The 22,656-nt window shown below is 47.2% G+C and overlaps 2 protein-coding genes across 2 annotated transcripts in view; one reads left to right on the forward strand and one right to left on the reverse strand.

Annotated features, from left to right (window-relative positions):
• The window catches only part of LOC115196349 (filamin A-interacting protein 1-like), an 83,501-nt gene extending 82,646 nt beyond the window's left edge, over positions 1 to 855 (reverse strand). Inside the window, exon 1 of the mRNA XM_029757110.1 lies at positions 512 to 855. The gene's annotated coding sequence lies outside the window, so the exon portion shown is untranslated. The remainder of the gene's footprint in view (positions 1 to 511) is intronic.
• A 9,424-nt stretch (positions 856 to 10,279) lies between these two features.
• Positions 10,280 to 22,439, forward strand: LOC115196350 (uncharacterized). Its single transcript, XM_029757112.1, has 7 exons — positions 10,280 to 10,345; positions 17,775 to 17,892; positions 18,312 to 18,410; positions 19,336 to 19,532; positions 21,388 to 21,451; positions 21,580 to 21,642; positions 21,780 to 22,439. Exons 1-7 carry the CDS (start codon positions 10,314 to 10,316, stop codon positions 22,005 to 22,007), a joined length of 801 nt encoding a protein of 266 aa, XP_029612972.1. The 5' UTR covers positions 10,280 to 10,313; the 3' UTR covers positions 22,008 to 22,439.
• The last annotated feature ends 217 nt before the right edge of the window (positions 22,440 to 22,656 follow it).

Raw genomic sequence — 22,656 nt, forward strand, 5'->3', positions numbered from 1 at the left:
GGTTACACCTGGAACCAAAAGGGTTCTTCAAAGGGATATGCTATGGGGACAGCCAAAGAACCCTTTCGGTTCTAGACAGCACCTTTTTCTCAGTACAATATTCTATCCAGATTTAAAAACATAACATCAATACTCATGCAGATATGCACCCAAAACATCAATAATGATGCAAAGATGTCAAATCAACAGGAGTCAATAGGATTGATAGTGGATCTGTAAACCAACTCCCTCAGCAGATCTCACTGAGAATACAACAGTGAGCAGAGTGGTCTATGTGGTCACTACATGTTCCCTTCATGCAGTCTACCTGCCCTGTCTGATGAGCCACAACACCGTCACAGCAACACCCACTCAACACCAGCCTGTCTCCATACACTGCAGAATGCACATGATAAACTGAATGAAATACTGTAGACAAAGAGGGTTGTCATGGGTACAGAGAGAGAAGTCCCTGTAGTTTGACCTCCCTCTCTGGGTTTAGCTGCAGCGTGTAGCTGACAACCAGTCTTACCTCAGAGAGCGGTGAGTCAAAGCTGTAGTCCAGACTGCTGCTTGCTGCTTGTGCTGCAGTGTCACTGTGTTGCTCTGTAGCCTCCTGCCAGCAGGGAGGAAATGTTATCCAGTGTGTAGTGTTTCCACGTCTTCCTTCCCTGATCGAGCCCTTTTTCTCCTCTCCTGTGTCCTCAGCTTGCCTCTGTCTGTACAATCCAGTTAGAGCGATGGGGGAGGAGGAGGGGGGTGAATCACTTTCCCGCCGATGCTGACGGAGAGAGGAGCGTGCCTGGGAGGGAGAGAGACAGAAAGAGGGGGAATGAGACGCTGCTGTGATAGAGGACTGGATAGAAGGACAGTGTGGTGCAGTGGAGAGAAATGACTTGGGAGGGAAGGAAGGAGAGAGAGAGGGAGGGAGGGAAGGAGAGAGAGAGAGGGAGGGAAGGAGAGAGAGAGGGAGGGAGGGAGGGAAGGAGAGAGAGGGGGAGGGGGCAAAGGGACAGATAGGACCTGGCATGCAGATATCAGCCTCGCTGCTAAATTTAACCTACCCCTAATGACACACACACACACACACACACACACACACACACACACACACACACTTGGCCAGATGGTCCTGTCAGGGAACTGATCCCTAAGGAGTCTGGGACTGTCCTCGTGGAGATAGAGAGAGAGGAAGGAGAGAGAGAGAGGAAGGAGAGAGAAGAGAGATGGGGGGGTTAACTTGTTTCAAGTGCCCAGGGGTAGGTTAGTCAGTTTGGGATTGGTTGATTGTTGTTTTATGAAGAGAGTGAAAACCTTGACAAGGGAACATGAAGTATAGACAGTTCCCAAGTTGAAAGCGACTGGCCAGTAAGACCCTAATAGCATCTACCATACACATCCTAGAGTTCTATATGTCATTCTATGGAATCTACCTTCACCAGGACAGCTTTGGAAAGCTGATCCCTACATGTAGTCAGGAACTTAGTTTTACTGAAGACACTGGTACCCACGTCACCCACAGCTTAAACAATAGGTGACACAAGGTGACAGAGTAAAATGCATTGTAGTTTTTATTTGACTCAGGTGGTCTATTCTGCATGACAATAGAGTCCGAGTGACCATGTCACCTGCTCTGGTACCTTAGGACAAGGCATTTGATTTGCATGTGGGGAATCAAAATGGTGGTCTGATAGGAGCATAGCAGTATTCAAAACAATGTCAAGATTCTATGATAATTTGCCAGTCAACTCTGAAAATAATTGAAAACTGTATTTTTCAAAGAATCACTGAATTTCACAGCATGTTTTTACCCCTTTAAAACCCAGCATTCTATTCCAGAAGTATACTGCTCTATGCTTGGACCTTCACTGAGGCATGCTCTCCTGTGGGACTGTTTTCTGTCCGACCACGGCAACCACGGGACTACATCTCAGACTCCTTTCAATGTGTCCTTGGCTCCGTGCGGGTCTGTGTTTTCAATCAGTGAGCAGTGCTGCGGGTGGGTGGGAAGGCTTTTCCTCTGGCCTTCTCCTGAGTAGCAGTGGTGTCAATGTTTCAGTGTCTGTAAGTGTGTCTGGACTGACACAAACTACGTGTGTGGTGAAGGCACATTCGAGGCTTCCATTGTGTCAGTCCCCAGCTGTCATCGGAACCTCTCCTCTCCTTGACACATACACATACATCTTATCAGAGACAGACTAAAAGGTGGGCCTCACAGTGCCTGCTAGGGGAGGTAGAAAATATCCCCTTATCGATTTAGATCTCAATGGGCTCCCATCAACTCTGACCTTATTTACAATGTGCTGGGGGTTGTCATGGAGACGTGGCGGGGCCTGTACTGTCAGAGCCACCTGTTGTTCTACTCAGGAGAACAATAACGCAGGACAGCATGACAATACACACTCAGTCCCCAGTGTAAAATAAACTGTTGTAATACAGGAAAATAGATTATATAGCCAGGCAAAATTTTTCCAGAGAGTTGAGAGGAGTCTCTTTATAGTGTGTGCAGTTCAAAAACACATTGAGTTGCCAACTACACACATCATTCATCAACTCACTATGAACTCTGAGGGACGTTCCTGTCTAGCCTGACTCCCAACTCTGTTTGTGCTGTCTTGTGCAACTTTGGCGTGACGTTGACATAGCGGTTGGCAAGACAGCACAAACAGATGAGCGACTCAGGCTAGATCCTGTGCCCTCAGATATAACTAGTTCATCGTTGGCCTTGCGGCCAGTCACTGTGGCATGATGGATGTGATCTGCCTCTTGGGGAGGCTGTGCTGAATGCCTGCGCTGATGTCTTTCATTGACAGCTATGTCAGCCATTTTGAGAGTGATGTACAATCATTATATCCCAGCTAGGTTTATTTATGATACGTATCCTAGCAATTTAACATCCTCTCTAATTGACAATGTGAAGTAAGAAAGTTCATATAGCCATTAGTTACTTTCAGTCATCAGTAAGAAATAGTCAACTGGAGAAAAAGGACTATAAAATATCTCGACTTCTATAAAAGGGAGCCGGATAGAATATTGACATTGAAGCATCTCAGACCTGGGACGATAAACGGAAAATGATCGACCCTGACCAAACTGACCACTTATCATGGACATTTTGCTGATATCGTTCATTATGATAAATAACCCATAGGGCCGTACTAGAGAAATGTGTAGTTTGAAATGAAATAAGTTTGCTAATATGAGTGATTGTTGAGGCTTAACTTAACCCTGCCCACAAATCACAAGCATCACAAAATGAACCTCACTGACAGCTCCCAGCGTGGTCCAGCTGAATGTGCAGGGCTAGAAGTTTCCACCTGCCCATCATCTTTCATCGTCACCCAGCCCGCTGGGAGCCTTGCAGGAGGGGGAAGGCTATTCCCATCACACCTTGCAGGAGGGGGAAGGCAATTCCCGTCACATCCCTGATCTGAGCCGTGATCCATCCCACTGAGTATATGTATATATAACACCTCCACCTGGAGAGGGAGAGAGAGAGAGAGAGGGGGAGAGAGGGAGGAGGGAGCGAGGGGGAGAGAAAGAGGGAGAGAGGGAGAGAGAGGGAGGGAGCGGGGGGAGAGAGAGAGGGAGAGAGGGAGAGCGGGAGAGGATTCCAGAAATAGACCCCTATACCAAAGACTGGTAACCAGAGATGGGCATGCTCCTCAAGCGTACCATGGGTCAGTCCGGATAGAGAATACTTATGATGAAAGCTGAAGGATGTATGGGTCATTCAACCCCACACAGGTCTAGACCACTGACCTATAGACTAGGGTACTCTGGGTAATGAGGCACAACATCTAGCTCCTCTCCCCTATAGGCTAGATCTTTAAGGACTCATCCTTAATGACCTCATCCTCTCTCCATCTCTCCCATTTTGTTGTCCATCACTTAATGGCTGCTGAGCTGCACAATGCTATGCCTTTGACCTCCGCCAAAGTTAAGTGCTTTTCATTGTACCTGCCAGACATGACGTTGCCTAGTGCTCCATCCCAAAATGACTCAAACAGTACACACACACACGCACACATGCATACACGCACACACACATACACATGCACAAACAATAACAAATGGGCCATTATCGCTAATAAAAGGCTCTCGGGTGCAGAGATGCTTCCCAGAAAGACCCTTCCCAGCTGCTCTCTCCAGCCAGCTTTAGCTTAATGCGATACAGTTGAAGGAAACAGGTGGTGCAGTGGTAAAATAACCCTATGGAGACTACCTTTTTACCCTACAGTCTATTACCAATGTGATGACTGTTTAATGCACTTTTTAGGACATCACTTTGACTGCCTGGGTCTCAGAAGCATTGCTGATAGTGGAATCAGCCCCTGTGTGCTATTGACAGAATGAGCTACAGATGCTTGGTGAGGAAAAAAGAAAAAATACATTGACAGTTTATTTGTTAAGCTATTGCTCATCCTGCAAACGTGTAGTACCATATGGGATTTCCAACTTCCCAACTAGTGCTAAAATGTATATTTTGTTTCTTTGCCTGTATTAAACAACATTTCTGCTTCACAGAATTTTTGAAAAACAAACTTCTCGGTGTCTAGAGGAAAAACTAAAGGGCTTGTTCCCAGAGGGAGAACTAAGGGGCTTGATCCCATGGGGAGAACTAAGGGGCTTGTTCCCAGGGGTAGAACTAAGGGGCTTGATCCCACGGGGAGAACTAAGGGGCTTGTTCCCAGTGGTAGAACTATGGGGCTTATTCCCAGGGGGAGAACTAAGGGGCTTGTTCCCAGGGGTAGAACTAAGGGGCTTGATCCCACGGGGAGAACTAAGGGGCTTGTTCCCAGGGAAGAACTAAGGGGCTTGTTCCCAGGGGAATAACCAAGGGGCTTGCTCCCAGGGGAAGAGTAGATTGGTGTAAAGCCATGTGACTCTCCTTCTCCTCCCTTGGCCCTAACCTCCTGGGAAGCAAGTGTTGTAAAGCTCAGATTTACACCCCCCGTTCTCTTCCTCAGTGTGATGGACCCGGTCGGACAGTTTAAAAACAGAAGTATTTATGACTCAGCATTCACTCTCATCTTCCATTCCTGGAGCTCTCTTGAGCATGTGCCTCAGCCTCAGCCTGGCTGGACGGACGGCATGAAGAGCAGGTTTAAACTTAGCTGTCAGTTTTGCTTGGCTATACAGAGCCTTCGGAAAGTATTCAGACCCCTTGACTTTGTCCACATTTTGTTACGTTACAGCCTTATTCTAAAATTGATTAAATTAAACAAAAATGGTCATCAATCTACACCCAATACCCCATAATGACAAAGTGAAAAGAGGATTTTAGAAATTTTAGCAAATGTAGAAAATCTTTAAAACAGAAATACCTTATTTACAAAGGTATTAAGACCCTTTGCTATGAGACTCGAAATTGTCTCAGGTGCATCCTGTTTCTGACCGTGCATGTCAGAGCATGGTTTGTCATTATGGGATATTGTGTGAAGATGGATGAGGGAAAAAATACAATTTAATCCATTTTAGAATAACGCTGTAACGTAACAAAATGTGGAAAAAGTCAAGCTGTCTGAATACTTTCCGAATGCACTGCATGTTCCCTTACAGCTTGTGTTTCGGTGGAAGCATACGGTGTGTTTGTTCTCAGTTCAAAAACGTTTTTTAGCTCATAAACATAGTATGAAATGCACTTTTTATTTAGAATTGTATAAAAAGGTCTCCTCATAGTGTTTGATATTGCTGCTTCAGGTCATAAGCAGATTGTGGCTGTCTGCTACTGATGTCTGCTAATGACCTTCTTGATCCAAATCAGTCAGGTTTCAAGGCTGGTCATTCAACTGAGACTGCTCTTCTCTGTGTCACGGAGGCTCTCCGCACTGCTAAAGCTAACTCTCTCTTCTCTGCTCTCATCCTTCTAGACCTATCTGCTGCTTTTGATACTGTGACTCATCAGATCCTCCTCTCCACCCTCTCCGAGTTGGGTATCTCCGGCGCGGCTCACTCTTGGATTGCGTCCTACCTGACAGGTCGCTCCTACCAGGTGGCGTGGCGAGAATCCGTCTCCGCACCACGTGCTCTCACCACTGGTGTCCCCCAGGGCTCAGTTCTAGGCCCTCTCCTATTCTCGCTATACACCAAGTCACTTGGTTCTGTCATATCCTCACATGGTCTCTCCTATCATTGCTACGCAGACGACACACAATTAATCTTCTCCTTTCCCCCTTCTGATAACCAGGTGGCGAATCGCATCTCTGCATGTCTGGCAGACATATCAGTGTGGATAACGGATCACCACCTCAAGCTGAACCTCGGCAAGACGGAGCTGCTCTTCCTCCCGGGGAAGGACTGCCCTTTCCATGATCTCGCCATCACGGTGGACAACTCCATTGTGCCCTCCTCCCAGAGTGCTAAGAGCCTCGGCATGTCCCTGGACAACACCCTGTCGTTCTCCGCTAACATCAAGGCGGTGACACGATCCTGTAGGTTCATGCTATACAACATTTGCAGAGTACGACCCTGCCTTACACAGGAAGCGGCGCAGGTCCTAATCCAGGCACTTGTCATCTCCCGTCTGGATTACTGCAACTCCCTGTTGGCGGGGCTCCCTGCCTGTGCCATTAAACCCCTACAACTCATCCAGAGCGCCGCAGCCCGTCTGGTGTTCAACCTTCCCAAGTTCTCTCACGTCACCCCGCTCCTCCGCACACTCCACTGGCTTCCAGTTGAAGCTCGCATCTGCTCCCAGACCATGGTGCTTGCCTACGGAGCTGTGAGGGGAACGGCACCTCCGTACCTTCAGGCTCTGATCAGTCCCTACACCCAAACAAGGGCACTGCGTTCATCCACCTCTGGCTTGCTGGCCCCCCTATCTCTGCAGAAGCACAGTTCCCGCTCAGTCCAGTCAAAACTGTTCGCTGCTCTGGCACCCCAATGGTGGAACAATTTCCCTCACGACGCCAGGACAGCGGAGTCAATCACCACCTTCCGTAGACACCTGAAACCCCACCTCTTTAAGGAATACCTGGGATAGGATAAAGTAATCCTTCTAACCCCCCCCCCCAAAAAAAAATAAGATATAGATGTACTATTGTAAAGTGGTTGTTCCACTGGATATCATAAGGTGAATGCACCAATTTGTAAGTCGCTCTGGATAAGAGCGTCTGCTAAATGACGTAAATGTAAAGTGTAAAATGGTGTCTGAGCACTAAGGCCAGGTACACATCACTGTCCCATTGTTGTGGCACAGGGCTCTGATGTGGACAAGGAGGAGAGAGCAGATCTGGCTTCAAAGGACAACTCCTGTAGAAACTGTTGACACTGCATTATGCTATTTTGATACCCGAGCAGACAAGGTGAAAAATATGTCGATGTTGTTGAGCAAGGCACTTACCTCTAATTTGCTCCAGGGGCGCCATACTACTATAGCTGACCCTGTAAAACAACACATATCCCTGTCTGCACCCATCCTGTGTATGTGACAATAAAACATGATTTATTTGATTTCTTTCACTCCCTGAGCACTAGTTGATGACGTGGATGTGGAATAAGGCAGCCCCCCGCACCTCTATAACGACAGTACTGATGATTCCTCAATGCAGGTGCAACCTCTTGTCTCCCTCTACTGGTCATATACTACTAGTACATGTTCTCATCTGCAGCTGGCCCATTTGATCTTTGCTGTTTCCCCTCTGGATGTCTCCCTGCTCCAGACCATTTTTAGAGGTGCCAAGAGCCTTGGCATTTACAGTCAGTTTAGGGAGGATTTAGCCTCGCTGGAAGGTAGAATTTCAAGAAATGCAATTTACCATCCATTATGTTTTATGTTTACTATATTTATATTATACATGATGTATGTTGACTGTGTAAATTCCTCTGTCTGTATATTTGTCTATTGCTGGGTATGAGTAAATGTACTTGGTGAATAAGTACCTTCTGATTCTGATGGTGAAATTATGGTGAAATGTATGTCAAGTGAAACATCCAATGGCCAGTTAGTCTCCTCTCACCGCTTTCTGACCTCCCCTATAGCCTCCCTCTTACCTTTGAGGGTATCTCTGTCTGAGATATCATCTACTGTAGGAATGTTTTTTTAATGTACAGTAGGCTATAAAAAATAAATAATATTTAAATAAATAAAATATTTTAAAAAATCCTGCAACATAATTTAATATTTCAGTATTGTCAGATCAGACCTCCCCGCTCACCGTTAACCAATAATGTCAATGCAGAGATATACGGAGTCCCCCACATTGTTACAACATTTAAGAGGCGCACAGCGATGCGGTACGGAGCTCAATTTAGCCTCTGCCCCGCTATTGCGTCTCAGACCACATTTTCGGATCAAGCAGAAATTGGCTCTTAGCACGGCCTCGCGAGCATTACAGGTGCGCGCCAACACGTGATTTTCATTTGATCGTCACAGAACGCCCCTTTTCTTTTTATGAATGGTTTAGTCAACAGATGGTGCAATTTGACTATTTTAGGTTTCAACACAGTCTCTCAAAGAATTCCGTTGCAAAGAGGAGAAACAGAAATGCGACCAAAGGAAAAAAAGTCAAATGTTTCACCAGCGATCAGTAGACTCATTCAAGACATTTCAAATCATATTCCATTGGGATGACAACTTCAGAGGACGCCGCCAACGTCAGAGTTGAAAATAACTTGCCCATTGAGCTTTGAAACACAAACGGTAGGCCGAATCTCGTTCACCACACTTCTGCCTTCCTCACAAAGAAGGGCATCTATTGGTAAATGGGTTAAAAATGTAAAAAGTAGACATTGATATCCCTTTGAGCATGGTGAAGTTATTAATTACACTTTGGATGGGGCGTCAATACACCCAGTCACTACAAAGGTACAGGTGTCCTTCCTAACTCAGTTGCCAGAGAGGAAGGAAACTGCTCAAGGATTTCACCATGAGCTCAAAGGTTACTTTAAAACAGTTTGAGTTGAATGGCTGTGATAGCAGAACTGAGGATGGATCATCAACATTGTAGTTACTCCACAATAGTAACCAAAGTGAAAAGGAAGCCTGCACAGAATACAAATATTCCAAAACATGCATCCTGTTTGCAACAAGTGACTAAAGTAATACTTCAAAAAATGTGGCAAAGCAATTTTAACTTTGTGTCCTGAATACAAAGTGTTAGGTTTGGGTCAAATCCAATAAAAAACATGAGCAGGCGCACACCCAGAAAAAATGATTTAGTGTAAAGGCGCTGACTAACGGAGAATAAACTGTAAGCTATAAAAACAAAGACTCGCACACTCCGTTTGTATAACCTCCCAGTAATTTGTAGGTAAAAAACCACAAACATTTTGGCATCACTGTGCTTTCTTCAGGGTGGGGCAAATCCAATACAACACATTACTGAGTACCACTCTCCATATTTTCAAGCATAGTGGTGGCTACATCATGTTATGGGTATGCTTGTAATCAATAAGGACGGTGGAATTTTTCTGGATAAAAGAAAATGGAATGCAGAATAATAATAAGCTGGATAACCTGGTTGTCTGCTTTCCACCAGACACTGGGAGATGCAGTCACCTTTCAGCAGGACTGTAACCTAAAACACAATGTCAAATCTACACTGGAGTTGCTTACCAAGAAGAGTGAATGTTCTTGAGTGGCCGAGTTAGATTTTCAAGCAGATGTAAGTCAAAACTATGGCAAGACCTGAAAATGGTTGTCTAGCAATGGTACCTCAATGGTACCTCAGGACTGTAACCTAAAACACAATGTCAAATCTACACTGGAGTTGCTTACCAAGAAGAGTGAATGTTGCTGAGTTAGTTTTGACTTAAATCTGCTTGAAAATCTATGGCAAGACCTGAAAGTGGTTGTCTAGCAATGATCAACAACCCATTTCACAGAGCTTGAAGAATTTTGAAAAGATTAATGGGCAAATGTAGCACAATCCAGGAGTGGAAAGCTCATCCAGAAAGACTCACAGGTGTAATTGATGCCAAAGGTGATTCTAACGTATTGACTCAGGGTTTTAATACTTATCTAATCAAGATATATATTAGTGTCTTATTTGTTGTACATTTTTTACAAATGTTAGAATTTTTCTTCCACTTTGACAGAGTATTTTGTGTCGATGGTTGACAAAAAAATCAATTAAATACATTTTAATCCAACTTTTTATCACAACAAACTGTAAAATCAAGGTGTGTGAATACTTTATGAAGGCACTGTAGTTTGTAGGCCAACTTGAGCCAATTATTGTGGAGGGTGGGCGTAGCCAACTAATTAATTTCTATCTGTTACAATTTTGTCTTTCCATCCAGATTGAAACCACCCCTGGCAAAGAACCCTTGTCTCCCGCGCTAAATATGACCAAGGACCTTTACACAATCAAGCTTGCAGAAACGGAAACATGCCGACGGTCTCGCTTCATTTCAAGCACACGTGGGTGTTTCCCATATTGTTCACAATCCTATAGCTGTATATTTGTACCAATATGTGATTTGATATGTCTGAGGTGACAAACATAAACACACAATGGGGTGTCGTGCGCCCCCAAAACCTAAGGGGCCAAAAGTACGTGAGGATGGGAGGGTGGTCTGGAGGGGGGCTAGGCCCCATCTGCAAGTGGGAGAATTTAGCCTGAAATGGCTTTTTCCTGCAATTTAAAGTCATAATCATTATGCTTAAATATACATTTTTGTACATAGAATTTTCTGCATATGTAACCATACCTCTTGAGCTGTCTGTATCCTCCTGACTGGTGCTTCTTTCTTTGCTAATATCTGGGTAAAAGATTGAAAGGAATGTGAGTCTTGTTCAGTTCATTTAGTAATTGCTTGCTTTCCTAAAGTCTTCCAACCTTGCCAGCAGGCATGCCAAATATTTCTGTAGTTGTCACATGTGCTGAATACAACGTGTTTAGACTACCGTGAAATGCTAAGATGGTTAGACAAGCTAGCTACTCTAACTTGATTAGTAGCCTGAAATGGCTTATTGGTAGCTAGTTATTGTTACAGTATCTAACGAAGGTGGCGCCCCTCCTCGGTCGGGCGGCGCTCGCCGGTCGTCGTCGCCGGCCTATTAGCTGCCACCGATCGTTGTTTCTGTGTCTTTTGGTTTTGTCTGTCTATCCCGCACCTGTTTTGAGTTTGTCATTAGTGGGGGGTTATTTAATGTGTATTTTCAGTTGGGGTTCTCGTGCGGGATTGTTTATTGTCCACTCAGGACAGTTGCGATTGTAAACTGTTATTGTCCATTATATTGCCGGGCTCCCCGTGCGCTTTTTTTTCAGTGCGCTTATTTTGAGAAGGTGTTTTCCCCTGGCGGACTTCGCCACGCGCCCTGTGCCCTACGGCTATTGCGTTTTGCTATTATTATTAAAACACAGTTGCTCCGGCCCTCTGTCTCCTGCTCCTGATTCCACATCTCCACAGGTCCTAGACAGCCGTGACAGAATCCCGCACCACAATGGAGTCAGCAGGAGCAGAAGCGCCGTCCATGGCTGAGCAGGTCTCTCAACACGCCAGCCTCCTCCACCGCCTAGGCTCGGCCATGGACCAGGTGTTGGCCCGGTTGGAGAACTGGGAGAGAGGTGCTTCCCCAGCTGGACCAGCTCCGGTCCCTCACCCTGCGCCCCTACACACACTCCCTGAAGCGGGCGCCGGTGGTATCCGGATTACTCCTCCCCGGGAGTTCGATGGGACGGCCGCTGGGTGCAAGGGGTTCTTGCTCCAATTGGAACTATACCTGGCGACCGTCCGCCCCACCCCCCCTCCGACGAAGAGAGGGTGAGCGTCCTCGTCTCCTGTCTCACGGGTCGAGCCCTAGAATGGGCCAATGCGGTCTGGGATGGCCCAGACTCGGCTCGGGGCGACTACCCTGAGTTCACGGTTTTCGATCATCCCCCGGAGGGCAGGGCGGCGGGTGAGCGGCTATTCCATTTGAGACAGGAGACAAGGAGCGCTCAGGATTTCGCCCTGGAATTCCGGACTCTCGCCGCTGGATCGGGGTGGAACGAGCGGGCCTTGATAGACCACTATAGGTGTAGCCTTCGCGAGGACGTCCGCCGGGAGCTGGCCTGTTGGGACAACGCCTCCACCCTAGACCAACTGGTGGATTTGTCCATTAGACTGGACAACCTGCTAGCTTCCCGGGGACGTTCCAGTCGGGGCCTGTTCGTTCCGCCTCCCAGTCCCCCTGCTCCACAGCCCATGGAGATAGGGGGGGCTGCGTCGAGGAGGACCGGAGGGGGGGGGGTCTCTCCTGCACCCGATGTGGACGCAGAGGACACACTGTGGACCGGTGCTGGAGTGGTCCCCCCGGGAGTTCGGAGGGCAGGCAGAGCACTACTTCGACCCCCCAGGTGAGTCCGCACCAGCCACACCCAGAGCCCCCTGTTGACCACATGTACACCTCTGTTTGTTTTCCTGATTTTTCCCCTCACTTCCAGTATAAGGCACTAGTCGATTCAGGTGCAGCTGGGAGTTTTATGGACCGTGGGTTAGCGAAGAGGTTAGGGATTCCCCTGGTTCAGCTGGACCACCCCTTCCCCGTGCACGCCCTAGATAGTCGGCCGCTAGGGTCAGGCCAAGTAGGGGAGGTCACAGTGCCACTGGTTATGCAGACGTGGGGGGGTCATGAGGAGCGTATCAGCCTGTTCCTCATTGACTCCCCAGCGTTTCCGGTGGTACTGGGAATCCCCTGGCTAGCCACGCACAACCCTCAGATTTCGTGGAGACAGAGGGCTCTTACGGGGTGGTCGAGGGAGTGCTCAGGTAGGTGCATAGGAGTTTCCATCGGTGGGACTACGGTGGAGAGTCCAGACCAAGTCTCCACCGTGCACATTCCCTCAGAGTATGCCGATTTGGCTATCGCCTTCAGTAAGACGAAGGCGACTCTATTACCCCCCCATCGACGAGGGGATTGTGCAATAAACCTCCAGGCCGACGCGGTTCTTCCTAGGAGTCACGTGTATCCTCTGTCTCAGGAGGAGACAGTGGCTATGGATACATACGTCACTGAGTCCTTGAGACAGGGATACATTCGGCCATCTAAGTCCCCCGTCTCCTCGAGCTTTTTTTTCGTGAAGAAGAAGGAGGGAGGTCTGCGCCCGTGCATTGACTATAGAGGTCTAAATGCTATCACAGTGGGTTTCAGTTACCCGCTACCTCTCATTGCTACGGCAGTGGAGTCATTTCACGGGGCGCGCTTCTTCACGAAATTAGATCTCAGGAGCGCATATAACCTGGTGCGTATCCGAGATGGAGACGAGTGGAAAACCGCATTTAGTACCACATCGGGCCATTATGAGTACCTCGTCATGCCGTATGGGTTAAAGAACGCTCCCGCTGTCTTCCAATCCTTTGTGGACGAGGTCCTTCGGGACATGCTCGGGCAGGGTGTGGTGGTGTACATCGATGACATCCTGATTTGCTCCGCCACACGCGCCGAGCATGTGTCCCTGGTGCGTAAAGTGCTTGGGCGGCTGCTGGAGCATAACCTATACGTCAAGGCTGAGAATTGTGAGTTCTCCAAACGAGCCGTCTCATTTCTAGGATATCGCATTTCCACCTCGGGGGTGGAGGTGGAGTGTGACCGCGTGACGGCTGTGCGTAATTGGCCAACCCCAACCACTGTGAAGGAGGTGCAGCGGTTCTTGGGGTTCGCTAATTATTATCGGAGGTTTATCCGGGGTTTTGGCCAGGTGGCGGCTCCCATTACCTCACTGATGAAGGGGGGCCGGTGCGGCTACGATGGTCAGCAGAGGCGGACAGAGCCTTCCTTCGTCTGAAGGTTCTGTTTACCAACGCACCCGTCCTGGCGCATCCGGACCCCTCCTTGCCATTCATAGTGGAGGTGGACGCGTCCGAGGCTGGGGTAGGAGCTGTGCTATCGCAGCGCTCGGGCGTTCCTCCGAAGCTCCGCCCATGTGCCTTCTTTTCTAAGAAGCTGAGCCCGGCGGAGTGCAACTATGATGTGGGGGACCGGGAGCTGTAAGCCGTGGTCAGGGCTTTGACGGTGTGGAGACATTGGCTTGAGGGGGCACGTCACCCTTTTCTCATCTGGACCGACCACCGTAACCTGGAGTATATCCGGGCAGCGAGGAGGCTTAATCCCCGTCAAGCAAGGTGGGCCATGTTTTTTACGAGGTTTAACTTCACTCTCTCGTACATTCCAGGTTCCCGGAACCGGAAGGCTGACGCACTGTCGCGTCTCTACGACACCGAGGAGCAGACCATCGATCCTACTCCCATACTTCCCGCCTCCTGTCTGGTGGCACCGGTGGTATGGGAGGTGGATGCGGACATCGAGCGGGCGGGTCGGTCAGAACCCACTCCACCGCAGTGTCCCGTGGGCCTGAAATACGTTCCGCTTGGTGTTCGCGATCGCCTGATCCGATGGTCCCACACTCTACCCTCCTCGGGTCATCCTGGGGTGGAACGGACAGTGCGGGGCCTGAAGGGAAGGTACTGGTGGCCCACCTTGGCTGAGGATGTTCGGCGTTATGTCTCTTCCTGTTCGGTATGCGCTCAGTGCAAGACTCCTAGGCACCTGCCTCGAGGGAAATTACAGCCCCTCCCCGTTCCACAGCGGCCTTGGTCTCACCTCTCGGTGGATTTCCTCACGGATCTCCCGCCGTCCCAGGGGAATACGGCAATCCTGGTCGTTGTGGACAGGTTCTCTAAGTTCTGCCGTCTGCTCCCTTTGCCCGGTCTTCCTACGGCCCTGCAGACCGCGGAGGCCCTGTTCACCCATGTCTTCCGGCACTATGGGGTGCCCGAGGACATCGTATCTGATCGGGGTCCCCAGTTCACGTCCAGGGTGTGGAGATCGTTTATGGAGAGGCTGGGGGTCTCGGTCAGCTTGACCTCGGGGTTCCACCCGAGAGTAATGGGCAGGTAGAGCGCATTAACCAGGATGTGGGCAGGTTCCTGCGGTCGTATTGCCGGGACCGGCCAGGGGAGTGGGCGCAGTTAGTGCCATGGGCCGAGATGGCCCAGAACTCTCAGCGCCACTCCTCTACCAACCTGTCACCCTTCCAGGTGGTATTGGGGTATCAGCCGGTCCTGGTGCCATGGCAACAGAGCCAGACGGAGGCTCCTGCGGTGGAGGCATGGGTGAAGCGCTCTCAGGAGACCTGGAATGGTGTCCAGGAGTGCCTAAGGAGGGCTGGTGAATGACACAAGGAGAGCGCTGACCGCCACCGCAGTGACGCCCCCATGTATAATCCGGGGGACAGAGTCTGGCTCTCGACCCGGAACCTGCCTCTCCGCCTGCCCTGCCGGAAGCTGGGTCCGCGGTTTGTGGGGCCGTTCAAAGTCCTGAGGAGGTAATAAACGTGTTACAGGTTACAACTCCCTTCATACTACCGCATTAACCCCTCGTTTCATGTGTCTCTCCTCAGGCCGGTGGAAGCTGGTCCACTGCAGGACGATGAGGTGCTGGAGGTCCCCCCGCCCCCCCTGGACATCGGGGGGGCCCCGGCGTACACAGTCCCAGCCATCCTGGACTCCCGACGTCGGGTAGGGGGCCTGCAGTACCTCGTGGACTGGGAGGGGTACGGTCCGGAGGAGAGGTGCTGGGTTCCGGCGGCGGACATTCTAGATCCACCTATGCTACAAGAATTCCACCGTCGCCCTCCGGATCGGCCGGCGCCTCGCCCTCCGGGCCGTCCCCGAGGCCGGCGTCGGCGCACGGCTCGTCAGGGGAGGGGTACTGTCACAGTATCTAACGAAGGTGGCGCCCCTCCTCGGTCGGGCGGCGGTCGTCGTCGCCGGCCTATTAGCTGCCACCGAGCGTTGTTTCTGTGTCTTTTGGTTTTGTCTGTCTATCCCGCACCTGTTTTGTGTTTGTCATTAGTGGGGGGTTATTTAGTGTGTATTTTCAGTTGGGGTTCTCGTGCGGGATTGTTTATTGTCCACTCAGGACAGTTGCGATTGTAAACTGTTATTGTCCATTATATTGCCGGGCTGCTTTTTTTTCAGTGCGCTTATTTTGGGAAGGTGTTTTCCCCTGGCGTACTTCGCCACGCGCCCTGTGCCCTACGGCTATTGCGTTTTGCTATTATTATTAAAACACAGTTGCTCCGGCCCTCTGTCTCCTGCTCCTGATTCCACATCTCCACTGGTCCTAGACAGCCGTGACAGTTATGTGGTTGGGAGATTGAGAACCTATCTGGCCTAGCTAAAACCAACTTCATAAAATTGCTAGGTGGCTAGTAGTATTTCAGATTAACGACATACATAAACTTATGTTGGAGTCATTAAAACTTGTTTTTCAAACACTCCACACATTTCTTGTTAACAAACTATAGTTTTGGCAATCTACTTTGTGCATGACACAAATAATTTTTCCAACAATTGTTTACAGACAGATTATTTCACTTATAATTTACTGTATCACATTTCCAGTGGGTCAGAAGTTTACATACACTAAGTTGACTGAGCCTTTTTAAAGAGCTTGGAAAATTCCAGAAAATGTCATGGCTTTACAAGTTTCTGGTAGGCTAATTGACATCATTTGAGTTAAATGGAGGTGTACCTGTGGCTGTATTTCAAGGCCTACCTTCAAACTCAGTGCCTCTTTGCTTGACATCATGGGGAAAATCAAAAGAAATCAGCCAAGACCCCAGAAAAAAATTTGTAGACCTCCACAGGTCTGGTTCATCCTTGGGAGCAATTTCCGAACGCCTGAAGGTCCCACGTTCATCTGTACAAACAATAGTACGCAAGTATAAACACCATGGGACCACGCAGCCGTCATACTGCTCAGGAAGGAGGCAAGTTCTGTCTCCTAGAGATGAACGTACTTTGGTGCGAAAAGTGCAAATCAATCCCAGAACAACAGCAAAGGACCTTGTGAAGATGCTGGAGGAAACCGATACAAAAGTATCTATATCTAGAGTGAAACGAGTCCTATATCGACATAACCTGAAAGGCCGCTCAGCAAGGAAGATGCCACTGCTCCAAAACTGCCATATAAAAAGCCAGACTATGGTTTGCAACTGCATATGGGGACAAATATCGTACTTTTTGTAGAAATGTCCTCTGGTCTGATAAAACAAAAATAGTACTGTTTGGCCATAACCACCATCGCTATGTTTGGAGGAGAAAGGGGGACGCTTGCAAGCCGAAGAACACCATCCCAACCATGAAGCACGGGGGTGGCAGCATCATGTTGTGGGGGTGCTTTGCTGCAGGAGGGACTGGTGCACTTCACAAAATAGATGGCAACAGGAATGAAAATTACGTGGATATATTGAAGAAACATCTCAAGACATCAGTCAGGAAGTTAAAGCTTGGTCGCAGTTTGGGTCTTCCAAATAGACAATGATCCCAAGCATACTTCCAAGGTTGTGCAAAATGGCTTAAGGACAACAAAGTCAAGGTATTGGAGTGGCCATCACAAAGCCCTGACCTCAATCCTATAGAAAACATGTGGGCAGAACTGAAGTGTGTGTGAGCAAGGAGGCCTACAAACCAGACTCAAACCTCACCAGCTCTGTCAGGAGGAATGGGCCAAAATTCTCCCAACTTATTGTGGGAAGTTTGTGGAAGGCTACCTGAAACGTTTGATCCAAGTTAAACAATTTTATATATATATATATTAATTAATTAACAGGACAGTTCTGATGGGGCATGTGCCCCTGGGTCCTCTGAACACACATTTCATTAAAGTTCCAATTCTATTATAATGTAGTCCTATGTCATATGATTCTACAGTAGGTCTATAAATCGGAATGTTAAATGCTTTGGTGTATGATGGTGCAGAAGCTTGTAATGAAAAATTTATTATTAGCACAATCCACCAAATGTTTATTAGCACAATCCACCAAATGTTATCAATGTACATGTTCAGTCTGTTCTGGCAGCGTGCTGGAAGAGGACCCCTACTCATTGATAAGAGACATGCAGGGCTATGAGGTTACCCCGGCAGACCTTGTATTCCTGAAGAGAACCATGCAGGAGAGGCAGATCAACATCTTACAGGTGAAAATTCATATCTGATGGTGAAAACACCCACTTGATTATTTTAATGACTGATGCTCATGGTACCTCAAATTGAAATTACGCAGCCATTTTGTGCTGCTTTGATCACACATTTAAAGCTAGCGTCAATATTCCCTCAATCACCTGGGGACTGTTCTTTATTCGCACTCATAGCAAAACTTTTTTGCAGCAAAATGTTTTGCCATGAAAAATTCAGGTAGGTTTCGTTCCGTTTGTGTTTTCTCCAGTTTGGTTCCGTTTGCAACAACAAATGTTTTGCATTGAAAACGAGTGTTTCTGTTGGACAAATTCAGGTAGGTTTGGTTCCATTTGGCTCCTAGTGAATACATCCCGTTAGAGCCTACTTGATACAGTTGAATGATGTTATGTCCAAGGCTGTCATTGTGTTTCCTATGCAGAGAGAGCTGGATGAGTTACTGAGGCAGCGGAGGAACCAGATGCTGGCCAGGAATCTGTCCTTGGCCTCCAGAGAGAAGATCCAAACTGACCTTGATGAGGTGAGGCCACGTGTTACTGTACAGTACTGTAGCTACTAGGGATGTGACAAATGTACAATTGTTCTTAACTTTTAAACTGCTGTTAAGTTTATACGCTAAGAAAACTCAGATATGGTCCTTCGTATGACCCTGTGTATGTATGTATGTATGTGAGCGTCTATTAGCTAGACAGGACTGAGGTACACTGAACTGCATTGCCCCCTAGTGGTCATACTAATGTTTCTTTTAATTAATTAATTTATATAGATATACATTTTTTATATATAAAACATTTTTTATATGTAAAAAAAATGGTATGACCACTAGGCGGCAATACAGTTCAGTCTACCTCAGTCCTGCCTAGCTAATAGTCGCCGCTCATCTTACTGCTGTCTCCCACCCACTCAGCAACAATGATAGTTAATGCTGTTTTAGGTTCTCTGCTGTGTCCCTCTCCTCCATGTTTTCAGGACTTTGCTACTGTCGCTTCCCTGTCTCACTCTGACATTTCTCCAACTGTTAAATATGATGACGTGCAGAGCGCTTTTATATCCGTGACTAATCATTTGAAAGATGCATATTTCCTAATAACGTTACAGCATTCTTGCGTTAGGTATTTGTTACATTTGTATTTTTCCCTTTATGATGATAGGGATCTGTTAGTGGTAGTTTTGTGATAACTACACTGAAGGTTCTTCAGTTAGGGATTTTCTCCTTTAAACGTTCACACCACTACTAGATACTGTCCTATGCTGAATGTCATGTTGCCAACCTCTAAAGTTATGACCTTGAGTTAACACTGCCTCTTAACTTTACTCTGCTATATCTTATCATTTATCTATACAAATGTTTATATATTCAAAATGTTCACATACTCATATTCGTAATGTTTGTGGATATGTCGATGCATTCTCTGAAAATTGTTCTGTTGGGCATCACGTTTCAGAGCCTGTCCTGTGAGCAGACTGTTCAAATGGGGCAAGTGTTCCTCTCGAGGAAGCTGAGCTCAACGGAGGTAGAGGCCCTGGACTCCAAGGCCCTCCTGGCCCAGATAAAGACTGCTGATGTCCAGCAAGCTGTAGAGGAGGAACAAGCTGAGATCACTGAGCTAGAGGACAGAGTGGCCAGAGCCTTGGAGCTCAGGTAGCTACAGTGAGGGGAAAAAAGTATTTGATCCCCTGCTGATTTTGTACGTTTGCCCACTGACAAAGAAATGATCAGTCTATAATTTTAATGGTAGGTTTATTTGAACAGTGAGAGACAGAATAACAACAAAAAAATCCAGTAAAACGCATGTCAAAAATGTTATAAAATTATTTGCATTTTAATGAGAGAAATAAGTATTTGACCCCTTTGCAAAACATGACTTAGTACTTGGTGGCAAAACCCTTTTTGGCAATCACAGAGGTCAGACGTTTCTTGTAGTTGGCCAACAGGTTTGCACACATCTCAGGAGGGATTTTGTCCCACTCCTCTTTGCAGATCTTCTCCAAGTCATTAAGGTTTCGAGGCTGACGTTTGGCAACTCGAACCTTCAGCTCCCTCCACAGATTTTCTATGGGATTAAGGTCTGGAGACTGGCTAGGCCACTCCAGGACCTTAATGAGCTTCTTCTTGAGCCATTCCTTTGTTGCCTTGGCCGTGTGTTTTGGGTCATTGTTATGCTGGAGAATACCCATCCACGACCCATTTTCAATGCCCTGGCTGAGGGAAGGAGGTTCTCACCCAAGATTTGACGGTATACGGCCCCGTCCATCGTCCCTTTGATGCGGTGAAGTTGTCCTGTCCCCTTAGCAGAAAAACACCCCCAAAGCATAATGTTTCCACCTCCATGTTTGACGGTGGGGATGGTGTTCTTGGGGTCATAGGCAGCATTCCTCCTCCTTCAACGGCGAGTTGAGTTGATGCCAAAGAGCTCCATTTTGGTCTCATCTGACCACAACACTTTCACCCAGTTGTCCTCTGAATCATTCAGATGTTCATTGGCAAACTTCAGACGGGCATGTATATGTGCTATCTCGAGCAGGGGGACCAGTCCTTCACGGCGTAGTGTGTTACCAATTGTTTTCTTGGTGACTATGGTCCCAGCTGCCTTGAGATCATTGACAAGATCCTCCCGTGTAGTTCTGGGCTGATTCCTCACCGTTCTCATGATCATTGCAACTCCACGAGGTGAGATCTTGCATGGAGCCCAGGCCGAGGGAGATTGACAGTTCTTTTGTGTTTCTTCCATTTGCGAATAATCGCACCAACTGTTGTCACCTTCTCAGCAAGCTGCTTGGCGATGGTCTTGTAGCCCATTCCAGCCTTGTGTAGGTCTACAATCTTGTCCCTGACATACTTGGAGATCTCTTTGGTCTTGGCCATGGTGGAGAGTTTGGAATCTGATTGATTGATTGATTGCTTCTGTGGACAGGTGTCTTTTATACAGGTAACAAGCTGAGATTAGGAGCACTCCCTTTGAGTGTGCTCCTAATCTCAGCTCGTTACCTGTATAAAAGACACCTGGGAGCCAGAAATCTTTCTGATTGAGAGGGGGTCAAATACATATTTCCCTCATTAAAATGCAAATCAATTTATAACATTTTTGACATGCGTTTTTCTGGATTATTTGTTGTTATTCTGTCTCACTGTTCAAATAAACCTACCATTAAAATTATAGACTGATCATTTCTTTGTCAGTGGGCAAACGTACAAAATCAGCAGGGGATCAAATACTTTTTTTCCCCTCACTGTAGCTATCTCACTTCATGTTACTGCAGTGGCCAGGATCATATTTATTAGGCACCAAATGGAAGAACATTTACTGGAAAAGGGGCAGGAAAACAGGCTGGGACTTACAATAAGAAGCATTCGTTTTTGTTCTGATGCAAAACGTTTTGCTACAGTGTGCCTTAATGAATATGACCCATGGAAGACATGGCCAGTGTGCAGTTTGTTGATGTTTACAGAAACAGGACTTCTGGCTTTATATTAATATTATTGTTTCTAATTTCAGAGCGAGAGGGGAGATAAAACAACAGGAGATTGAGAATCGTAACAGAGCCATCCTCACGAAAAAGGTGCTATTTGTTCAACACTTGTCACCATGTAGTTTTTAGTTATATGATGAATCACCAGCAGTACTGTACAGTCATGGGCCAGTTCTTTCTGGACATGTATAACTGATGAGCACTGCTTCATCTCTAAGGCAAACATCAAGCATCTGATGAAGGAACTATCAGAGCTCAAATCCCAATTGGCTGGGGCAGAGGTAAGTCTGTATGTAATGTAATAAGCTCTGTGTCTGACCTTGTGGTGTCTGGGGTGTTGGGAATTTTCAGTCGCTTTGAAAAATATTTGTACTTCCTCAAAAGAGATTCCATGAGCCAGTTCTTTGTAACTTCACAGGTGTCTTTGCTAGCCATTCAAGGCGAGATGGACACTTTGAAAGACACAGAAAAAGAGGACGACACAGGTCCCCAGGAGGCATTGCAAGTCGCCCCAAGCCAAGCAAAAGCTCCCAAGGCACCCAAGACAAAAAGGAATGGTGGAGAAACAATTACCCAACAGGCTTCTCATGTCCGAATTACACCTACCATAGTTGGAGAGTCCCATATGGCCAGTGGTCTCAGATGATCTACGAGAATAGCTACCAAGAAGAGCTGCGTTGAGAATAAGCCTGTTTTGAGGAAAACTCGCCCTGTCAAAGCAAGCATTTCACTTTGAGAATTTATTTTCTCCACTTTTCCTGAAACTTTTGAGTTTTAAGGAGTTGTTTTCCACTGCTTGTTTGGTACTGTGGTTAGGTTTCCATCCAGTTGGCAACAGATTTTAATGCAGATATTCAAAAGTCCGCACAGAAACAATATATGCATTTTTCCCACCAGACGTGCTTTCATCAAACTAACTTTTTAGCGGATAAAATGTTGTGCGTGACAGTGCACATAACACTTTTGCGCTTAAGTTTTCATGTACAGAATAAAATGAAACGGATGTTTTAATGTCTCCATAGCATTTTCTATTCTATGGATGGTTTTGTCACACACTGCAATAAATACCATACTTGCCCAACCTGGTTTTTGGCTGATTCGCTATAGACTACAGTGTGCTGATTTAAAGTGTACTGGGTAGGTTATACACTGAGTGTACAAAACATTAAGAAGCTCTCCCCATGACAGACTGACCAGGTGAAATTTATGATCCCTAATTGATGTCACTTGTTAAATCCACTTCAATCAGTGTAGATGAAGGAGAGGAGACCGGTTAAAGGATTTTTAAGCCTTGA

The sequence above is a fragment of the Salmo trutta genome, chromosome 6 (assembly GCF_901001165.1).
Source record: "Salmo trutta chromosome 6, fSalTru1.1, whole genome shotgun sequence".
In the NCBI taxonomy this organism is placed as follows: domain Eukaryota; kingdom Metazoa; phylum Chordata; class Actinopteri; order Salmoniformes; family Salmonidae; genus Salmo; species Salmo trutta.

Bases quoted from the DNA above. Each gene is read 5' to 3' on its own strand.
- LOC115196350 (XM_029757112.1), top strand. From the start codon at position 10,314: ATGCCGACGGTCTCGCTTCATTTCAAGCACAC. The intron at 17,893-18,311 runs GTGAAAATTCAT...TTTCCTATGCAG, and splicing joins GGCAGATCAACATCTTACAG to AGAGAGCTGGATGAGTTACT. The intron at 21,643-21,779 runs GTAAGTCTGTAT...GTAACTTCACAG, and splicing joins CCCAATTGGCTGGGGCAGAG to GTGTCTTTGCTAGCCATTCA.